General features: G+C 37.2%; 1 protein-coding gene, 1 long non-coding RNA gene and 1 pseudogene across 2 annotated transcripts in view; 1 reads left to right on the top strand and 2 right to left on the bottom strand.

Moving 5' to 3' along the window:
- LOC106954604 (uncharacterized) overlaps positions 1 to 8,540 on the top strand; it is a 19,915-nt gene extending 11,375 nt beyond the window's left edge. Inside the window, exon 2 of the long non-coding RNA XR_001426388.1 lies at positions 8,448 to 8,540. This is a non-coding gene — a long non-coding RNA (uncharacterized LOC106954604). The remainder of the gene's footprint in view (positions 1 to 8,447) is intronic.
- Positions 4,105 to 6,001, bottom strand: LOC106954601 (P2Y purinoceptor 1-like; annotated as a pseudogene).
- LOC106954600 (P2Y purinoceptor 1-like) lies at positions 7,428 to 8,874 on the bottom strand. The gene is made up of 2 exons (XM_015044257.1): positions 7,666 to 8,874; positions 7,428 to 7,572 (listed from the first exon to the last, which is right to left on the bottom strand). The coding sequence occupies exon 1, from the start codon at positions 8,739 to 8,741 to the stop codon at positions 7,740 to 7,742; it is 1,002 nt and encodes a 333-aa protein (XP_014899743.1). The 5' UTR covers positions 8,742 to 8,874; the 3' UTR covers positions 7,428 to 7,572; positions 7,666 to 7,739.
- Between the last annotated feature and the right edge of the window lie 1,239 nt (positions 8,875 to 10,113).

Below are 10,113 nucleotides of genomic sequence, written 5' to 3'. Positions count from 1 at the left end.
TCAGAGCTGGATTTCTGCTTAAAGCAGCAACTGAACATCTGCCAACATCGCTGCAGCAGCTGCCTGAACTGAGCACTAATGTTCTCAGAAACACACATGTAAACCAGCGGGTTAAGAGCACAGTTCAGGCTCACGAGACCACGACTTACATGACGTGCAGTAAAGACTTCATCATACCATGTGGGACAAGGTGACTTCTTAAAACCCACACATTTGGCATACACGCTGAAGTTCTTCAGAACAAGGTAGGGTGTGTAACAAAGTGAGAAGAGAAGAATCAAAATAACCAACAGTTTTAAGATTTGTCGTTTTTGTTTCTTTTTCATCATATTTGAGCGGCAGATGATAAGAGCCACATGTATATAGCAGCCCGCAATGATGATGAAAGGGATGCAGAATCCAAAGATTGTCCAGATGAGGTTGTAGATAAAGTATTTCTCAATGTGATCTTCATCAGTGGCAGGAAGACATGTTGCAGTGTTGTTCACCAATTGTTTGGGGTAGATCACGTCTGGAAGACTTCCAACACTCGCCAGAATCCACACTAACACAGAGATGACCACGGAGTGAATCACAGTTAATTTCCCCATCACTTTGATTGGATGGACGATGGCCAGGTACCGGTACACACTGATACATGTGAGGAATCCGATGCTGCCGTATAAATTCAGTTTAAAGCAGAACCTTGTTATCTTGCAGAAAGGCTGTCCAAAGGTCCAATTAGTCCCATTAAAGTAGTACACAATCAGAAAGGGTCGAGTGAGCAAAAACAACAGGTTCGTTAGTCCGAGGTTAAGAACAAAGATGTTGATAATCCGAAGTTTCTTCCAGTTATTCACCAGGTACAACATTCCACAAGCATTCAGGATCAATCCAACAACAAATGTAAAGATGTAAAAAACAGGCAGGATTCCGCATTCAATTAATTCCTCATCCAGTTTTCTACAATCTGTACCATTGTATAATGTACATTTGTTTGTATTCATTTTGCCTTCCAGAAACAAGTCCTATCTGCCCTTCTCTTCTGAGGCTCGGCTCACAAGATGAAGATGAAAAGAATGAATGCAAACTAAATAACTTCCTCCTTTAACTTCAGTTAAGTCACATGCAAGCCCATCAACCGTTCTGACAAAAGCAACATAACAGCAACATAACAGCACATTCAAATACCTGAACTCCAGTGGGCGTTAACATTTATTCCCAGAAGACATGTCTGGTCTGACAGCTAAAGTTGGCTTCCAGCCCAACATTTTAACAGATTATGCTCCTCACACATAACCGCCAGCACATAAAAGGAAGACAAACAGTCTGAGACCAGTGAATGATGAATAGTTTTCGGATTCTTGAAAAATTTCTGAAGTCTTAATCTGAGAACAAACATCAAAATTTAGAATTTAGAATTCCAGCTTAAAAATTCAAGCTGGAATTTTTAAGTCATGTATTTGCACACATGACTCCTCGTTTCTTATTAATCAAATAAGCTGTCATCTGTGTACACAATGTACTTTAAAACTTCTGTTAGGGAAGGTTGAAAGACTGAATCATTTTCTTTCAAAAAACAAGTCCAGCCAGACATGCCTAAAATCTTCCAAAACATTGTTATGTAATGTGGTATAAACTGTTGTAGTGAACTTTGGGCCACAATTTCTGTCATCATGTTTGGCACAAATTCAACACTGATATTCACCAGTGGAAACAACACTGTGATATGGGAATGACAACAAAATGTAGAGATGAATGGAAGTCAATGCAAAGATAAAGAAACATCTTTACATTACATTGCTGTTGTAGGTTAGATATTTGAATTATCACACAAAATGTAACTGCTGGCCAATTGCTTAATATAAAACCAATCAAATTTGTTTATTATCATGCATGACCAGTACAGAAGTACAAGGTTCTGTATGTGAGTAAGTAAATGTGATCTGCAGTGCACGTTCTGCAGGTGTGCGTGATTCTAACTGAACTTTATCAGCCCCAATCAGAGAGGATTACCGAGAAGAGCAGATCCCCTCAGGCAGATGCCAGATTGTTTTCTCATGCACCACTCGCAATCAGGCCTTTAGCTTTTCTTTCACCATCTCAAATGCTATCATCAAAATCAAGAATCATCATCAAATATTGGAATGAAGTCTGGAATAAATCAGTGTTTCAGTTATTATTAATCAAAGTCAATCTGAAGAAGTGTGTTTTTAGTCTTTATTTAAAAAAAAACTGTCTTTCAGCACTTCTGCAGCTTTCTGGAAAACTGAAGGTTGGTTCTCCATGTTTTGGTTCTGATTCCTGGGATGCAGAGTAGACTTGAACCAGAAGACATGAGTGATCGGATATTGAAACGTGATAATCTGAAATGTGCAGCATTTTTATATATTGTAAACAACTTCTCAGCTTTAAAACAAAACGTCTTTTGCACAGTTTCTATGTTTCATGTGCATCTTTAAATGCAATCATAGTCTTTTCTGAGCAAAACCACAGATCTTCTGATAACCAGCCTGTTACGGCCACTGCCATGGCTCACAAGGCAAGTATGTGAAGACCGCAACGGTCGTCCTGCGTGTTTCAGTCATTTTGTCTTTGTCGTGCAAAAACAAAGTGTTACACAATATTTTTTGTCTATTTTCTAGTTTTGTCTTAACTTACAAGTAACTCTTCAGCAAGGTACATGAGCCTGTTTTAGGTCAATAATTCTTGAATATTGATCATAATTGCTAGATTCCCTGCCAGTTTTTTTTTTTACTTATGGAAAAATTGTCTTGCTCAAAGTATATTTCCAGAGTACTAAGATGTTTGTAGAAGAAACTAGACCAAAATACTTGGGAAGATTTTGTGCTTTTGCCATGTACCGTTATGTGAGGGTTGCTTTTACTGCCAGTGGCACATTAGATCATCTGTACAAATTAAACATTCCTATGTTGTTTTTGAAACTTATCATTCCAACCTAAAAAAAGGAATGATTTAAATTAACAATTAAAGGCCAGAATTAATGCGACATTCATACCCAAGACGAAAACACGTAAACCTCTGGCAATGCAGCTCCTTTCTTGTTGCAGAATCAAAAAAACAGCAGGTTGTTGTACGTGTTTTTAAATACATTTATTATTTTTGAAACATCGGTGTGTGTATTACACAACTTTAAACTCAAACTTTCTGATCATGAAAGTTTAGTTTTGTTCCTCTTTTTCTTATTATTTTATATATGAATAAAACAGGTCCAAGACCACAAATGTACGCAGCCATTTTCATTAATTAAAAAAATTAAGGAATAATTTGAAGCCGTTTCATGTTGGGCCGGTTATGCATAGTAAGACTTAAAGATTGTTTAAAATCAACATTTTGGTAAAAAAAAAAAACGGGTTTGAATTTGTTGTGGATTTCCTCCAATATATCAGCAGCATAAAAGTCTAATGCTACCACCACCACGCTTCATAGTGTTCTTAGATTTCCAAGCTTCACTGACATTGAAGCTTTCTTGGTCTTTGACACAGCGATATTACCAATGGTTGAATCTGCTGAAAAAAATAATTGAGGGTTTTATTATAGTAGATTTAAAATTTAGTACAAAAAAAATAGAATCAAGGTAAAGAGGAGCTCAGTAACGCTACAATCAAAGCTTCCTGTCACCACGCTCGGCCCATTATTTCAACAATTGACTCGCCTTCAGGCGGGGCAGCGTCTCTGTTAGTGAGATGGTTTTAAACCTGAATGCAAGGCTGAAGTTGTACCAAGCTGTCCCGCAACAACCAGTAGGAAAATTCAACTGCCTAGGCACTGTTTGACTGAAGGAGGAGAGCAATGAGGCGGTTTTAGGTAAAATATTACTGTACTAATAAATATGCTAAGACAAAAATGTCAAAGTTCGCACAGAAACATGAAGGTAGAAGAATAAAAAACAAAACAGTGTAATGAGTTGAAACGAAACCTAATACTGTATTTGGAGTGACCTTGTCAAATTTTACAATAAAATCTGACTGAATCAAAACAAACCTGAAAACAGGAACAAAGATAAAATTCCTACACAGCAACGTAAAAAACTAATTTCCAGCCAGATATCCAGCTGAAACACTAGATGGGAGTAGTTATTGGGTTTAGGTGGAAATCAGAATATTTTTTTTTCAGTTTTAATAAACTAAATCATAATGTGAAAATTGTATTTTATATTTACTCAGGATATATTTGTCTTATGTTAGAAAGTGATTGATGACAAACATTTGAGTGTCAGAAAAACAGTAACAGAAAATAACATGCCAGGAGACAAACACTTTTTCAAAACAACTAATTTTAATCCTGTGACGATGAGAACAAAAATCAGCTAAAAAGAGACTGGATGTTGAACTGGATTTCAACATGCTCATATCACACAATATCTGATATTTCTAAATTATGAATTTTCTAGCCTCTGGCAACAAGACAAAACAGGTAAAACTTATGCAAAGCATACAGAGCTGAACATCAAATTCAAAGACATGGTTGGTTTAACAAAAACTACTTGCTGTCATAAAGCACTATCAGTTTCTTGCTCAGCCTGTGGTACCAGCACAGAGCTGGATTCTGGCTTGGACCACCGGCAGAACATCTGCTTACATTTCTGCAGCAACTGCCTGAACTGAACACCCATATCTTCATTTACATGCAAGTAAACCAGCGGGTTAAGAGCACTGTTCAGGCCCACAAGACCACGACTTGCCTGATGGGCAATAAAGACTCCAGAATCCCATGTGGGGCATATTTCATTGTCATGTAAAACTCTGGAATACAGCCTGAAGTTCTTGAAAACATGGTAGGGTGCATAACAAAGAGAAAACAGAAGAATTAATAAAGTCATCAGTTTTAGGATTTGGTGTTTCTGGTTCTTTGCCAGCGTATTTGAGCGGCAGATGACAAGAATCACATGTCCATAGCAGCCCACAATGATGGCGAAAGGGATGCAGAATCCAAAGAATGCCAAGCAGAGACTGTAGGTCAGGTATTCCTTAGCATGATAATGATCAGTTGTATCAAAGCATTTTTCAGTCTTGTTCACTGAATTCTTGGGGAAGAACAAGTCTGGTAAACTTTGAGCACTTACTAGAGTCCACACAAGGACAGACATGACCACAGACCGAGTCGTAGTTAATCTCCCCATCACTCTCATTGGATGAACGATGGACAGGTACCGGTACACATTGATACAGGTGAGGAATCCAATGCTACCGTACAAATTCAGTTTAAAGCTGAATCTTGTTACCTTGCAGAAAGGTTCTCCAAAGATCCATTTACTCTCTTTAAAGTAGTACACGATGAGAAAGGGGTAAGTCAGTAAATACAAAATATCTGCGAGTCCAAGGTTAAGAACAAGAATGTTCCAGCCAGATTATTTCTTCCAGTTGCACAGCAAAGACTTCATTCCCCATACATTCAGGACCAATCCAACAACAAACACCAACATGTAGAGAGCAGGCAGGAGTGTATGTCCAAACAATTTCTTATCGGGTTGAGTGCAGTTGGATAAAGTCATTCTGTCTTCCAGACAAGTCAGATCAGCTCTTATCCTCTGAGGCTCTGCTTACAAAATGAAGACGGAGTCGACAAAAACAACCTAAATAATTTCCTGCTTGAGCTCAAGCTTAGCTGTGACAACAAATATCATCTCGCATAAAAATTACCACAATACCATTTCCTGTCAGAGGTTTTGTTAGCAGGTTACACATTTTTGAAAGTCAAAAATTTGCAGATATGCATTTCCATACCATAAGCTGTTAGATATTTTGTTTTATACAAGACAGTATTCATAATGTTAAATCTAGCTGATAAATAAACCTAAAGGAATATCTACACAAGCTAATGTACTATAACCTAATGGACAACTGCAGTGAAACTGACAATAAAACTGAAACATATGGTGAGTATAGGTTACCAAAATATATTATTTAATAAAGTGGCCGCCTCTCTTACCACTTTCCTGTCCAAGCTTACTGGTCCTACAGCCAGTAGGACAATTATCATGCCCCCCGTAGGGACCATACGTTTTCTTTGCAACCATTTTAGTCCCAGAAATGAAATGCTATAGATAATCTGATATTTAATAATTTGTCGATACACACCACTGGCATGAGCATTCTATGACCTGATTAATAGAAAAGATTGTTAAAATGATCAGCAACAACTTAAAATTTAAGTTGTTGCTGATCATTTTATGGTTTTAAGTCTTGAAACAATTTCCAACTTCAATTTATGAATTCCCTATTGGTTAGTTTTAACACTGCTGCCACCTAGTGACTGAAGGTTTGTTTATCAGTCAAGCATGGCTGATGAACATAGTCAGTTTGAATCAAAATGTTTAACCTGTTCAGATTGGCTGCTGCCTTCCTAATTTCAGTTGCGTGTTGGTTAAACGGTAAAATGGGGAATGTACTGAACTTATATAGTGCTTTTCCAATCTTTTTTACCACTCAAATCATGTTTCAGTCATAATACACCTATAAAAATAATTTCAGGCTTTTCTGTGTCCTGGACTGGAAACTAACAATTCAGCGACCATAAAAGCAACAACAATGGCAATAGTGAAATATTATAATTAAAATAATATTTAGTGCAAGTAGCCTGTAACTTATTGCATGGGGTGGTAAAGAACCTGGATTTTAAGTTTATTAAAATATTAAACCAGTGCATACATTGGTGGCAGAACATTTTTAAGATATTGTGAATAACTTCTCAACTTCAAAACAAAATGCCTTTTGCACAGTTCTGTTGTTTCATGTGCATCTTAAAATGCTATCATAGTCCTTTCTGAGCAAAACCATAGATATTCTGATAACCAGCCTGTTACAATCATAGCCATAGCTCACAAGGCAAGTTTATTCTGTGAAGACCGCAATGGTCGCCCTGTGTGGCTCAGTCATTTTGTCCTTGATGCGCAAGAACACAAAGTCTTACCTAGTATTTTTGTCAATTTTCTAGTTTTGTCTTAATTTAAAAGTAACTCTTCAGCAAAGTACATGAGCTTGTTTTAGATCAATAATTTTTGATTATTGATCATAACTACTAGTTCCACTGGCATATTTATTTTTTACTTACGAAAAAAATTTCTTGCTTAAAGTGAATTTCAAGAGTACTAAGATGTTTCCACAAGAAACTAGACAAAAACACTTGGTAATAGTTTGTGTTGTTGCTATGTAGTGTCATTTTAGGGTCGTATTTACTGCCAGTGGCACATTAGATCATCTGCAGATTAGAGAATATACAAACTGTTCTGATAAGATTTGAAACTTATCAGTCCAACCTGAAAAAAGGAACAGTTTAAATAAGCAATAAAAGGCCTAAATTAATGCAACATTAATACCCAAGATGAGAACATGCAAACCTCTAACAAATCAATCAATCAAATTTTATTTGTATAGCACATTTCAGCAGCAAGGCATTTCGAAGTGCTTTACATAATTAAAATAAAAACATAAACAGTGAGAAAGAGAAATAAAAAGAAATTAATAAATAGATAAAAAGTAAAGATAAAAACATGAAATACATTGAAGACATAAAAAACCCGCACTCTAACCCTAATCTCTAGCATCTAGTAGAAAGAAGCAACAAATTAGATGAATACAAAGCATCCATCCATCCATCCATCCATTTTCTGAACACCCTTGTCCCTCAGTGGGGTCGGGAGGGGTGCTGGTGCCTATCTCCAGCTGAATACAAAGCATAGTGAGCAAAAATTTCACTCGTTACATGGTCAGTAAAAAAAAAAGAAAAAAAAAGACATGTCATAAAGCACTTTCAACTTCATTATCAGTGTGTGGTACTGGTTCAGAGCTGGATTTCAGCTTGGAACAGCAACTGAACATCTGCCAACATCGCTGCTGCAGCTGGCTGAACTGAGCACTCAAGTCCTCATTAAAATACATGTAAATAAGAGGATTAAGAGCACTATTCAGGCTCACAAGACCACGACTAACATGACGTGCAGTAAAGACTTCATCATACCATGTGGGGCAAGGTGGCTTCTTAAAGCCCACATATTTGGCATACACGCTGAGGTTCTTCAAGACAAGGTAGGGTGTGTAACAAAGCGAGAAGAGAAGAATCAAAATAACCAACGGTTTTAGAATTTTTCGTTTCTGGTTCTTATTCATCAGTTTTGAGCGGCTGATGACAAGAGCTACATGTCCATAGCAGCCTGCAATGATGATGAAAGGTATGCAGAATCCAAAGATTGTCCAGATGAGGTTGTAGTCAAAGTATTCCTCAATGTGATCTTTATCAGTGGCAGGAAGACATGTTTCATTGTTCCCTGATTGTTTGGGGTAGATTACGTCTGGAAGACTTCCAACACTCGCCAGAATCCACACCACCACAGAGATGACCACGTGAATCACAGTTAATTTCCCCATCACTTTGATTGGATGGACGATGGCCATGTACCGGTACACACTGATACATGTGATGAATCCAATGCTGCCGTATAAATTCAGTTTAAAACAGAATCTTGTTACTTTGCAGAAAGGTTCTCCAAAGGTCCATTTAGCCGTTTTAAAGTAGTACACAATCATAAAGGGCCGAGTGAGCAAAAACAACAGGTTAGTTAATCCGAGGTTCAGAAAAAAGATGTTAATAATCCGAAGCTTCTTCCAGTTATTCACCAAGCACAACATTCCACAAGCATTCAGGATCAATCCGACAACAAATGTAAAGATGTAAAAAATAGGGAGGACATTGTTATTGGTGAGTAATTCCTCATCCAGTTTCGTACAGTTGTTTGTAGTCATTTTGCCTTCCAGAAACAAGTCCTATCTGTCCTTCTCGTCTGAGGCTCGGCTCACAAAATAAAGATAGCAAGTAAGAAAACAACCTAAATGGGTACCTCCTTGAACATGAGTTAAGCGGCAGACAAGCCCAACAGTCTTTCAGATGAAAGCAACATAATAGTACAGAAAATGCCTCAAGCCTAAGAGGGCGTTAACTTTGATTCCTAGAAAGTAGGTTTGGTTTCACAACTAAATCTGGCTTCCAGCCCAAAAGTGTAACATATAATCCTGCTTCCAGGTAACAGACAGCACATAAAAGAAAGACTGACACAAATCATTGAATGATAAGTTGTTTTCAGATATCTTAGGAAATCAGAATTTCTGATCAACTTCCTGCATTAGAATTTCCAGCTCAAAAGTCCAAGTAAAGGTGAAGAGTTTAATAATGTGTTTGTGTGCAGTCCTGACACCCTGTTTCTTATTAAATCAGTGACACACAATGTACTTTAAAACTTCTTTTAACAAAAACTTAAGTTGTAATAAATAAAACTTGTTAAACCACAGTGTTTGGTACTATTTCAGAGCTGGATTTCAGCTTGAAACAGAAACTGAACATCTGTTCACATCGCTGCTGCAGCTGCCTGAACTAAGCACCCATGTAAACCAGCGGGTTAAGAGCACAGTTCAGGCTCACAATACTTTCAAGATGATGGGCTTTCAAGACTTCTTTATACCATGGGGCAATATATCTCCTTACCCAGAAGGAGAAATATGGCTTAGTGTGGGTTACTGAGCATATCATGCTGCTTCTACATAACCACCAGTACACAAAAGGAAGAAAAACAGGCACAAACCAATGAATGATGAATAGTTTTCAGATTCTTGAAAAGTTTCTGAGGTCTAAATCTGAGGAAAAACTGCAGCAACATTTAGAATTTAGAATTCCAGCTTAAAAATTCAAGATGGAATTTTTAAGTCATGTATTTGCACACGACTCCTCATTTTTTATTAATCAAAATAAGCTGTCATCTGTGAACACAATGTACTTTAAGACTTCTCTTAGGGAAGGTTGAGAGACTGAATCCTTTTCTTTCATAGAACAAGTCCAGACATGCCTAATATCTTGCAAAACATTGCTATGCAATGTGTTATCCACTGTTAAAGTGAACTTTAGGCCACAATTCCTGTCATTGTGTTTGGCACAAATTCAACACTGATATTCACCAGTAGAAACAACACTGTGATATGGGAATGACAGCATCATCAATTATTGTTATCTCTCTTCAAATGAAACTGAGGTTTTTGTAGAGATTTTACTAAAATACTCAAGGCAAGTCTAGTTTGTATAGCTCATTCAGCCAAGAGGACAATTCAAAGTGCTTTACATGTCAGT

This window comes from Poecilia latipinna, unplaced genomic scaffold (assembly GCF_001443285.1).
Source record: "Poecilia latipinna isolate Pla-1442-1.1 unplaced genomic scaffold, P_latipinna-1.0 Scaffold666, whole genome shotgun sequence".
In the NCBI taxonomy this organism is placed as follows: domain Eukaryota; kingdom Metazoa; phylum Chordata; class Actinopteri; order Cyprinodontiformes; family Poeciliidae; genus Poecilia; species Poecilia latipinna.
Note: the sequence above shows the minus strand (reverse complement) of the source record. Positions and strands in the feature narration are given on the sequence as shown.

Excerpts from the sequence above, each read along its gene's own strand:
- LOC106954600 (XM_015044257.1), bottom strand. The coding sequence starts at position 8,741 with ATGACTACAAACAACTGTACGAAACTGGATGAGGAATTACTCACCAAT.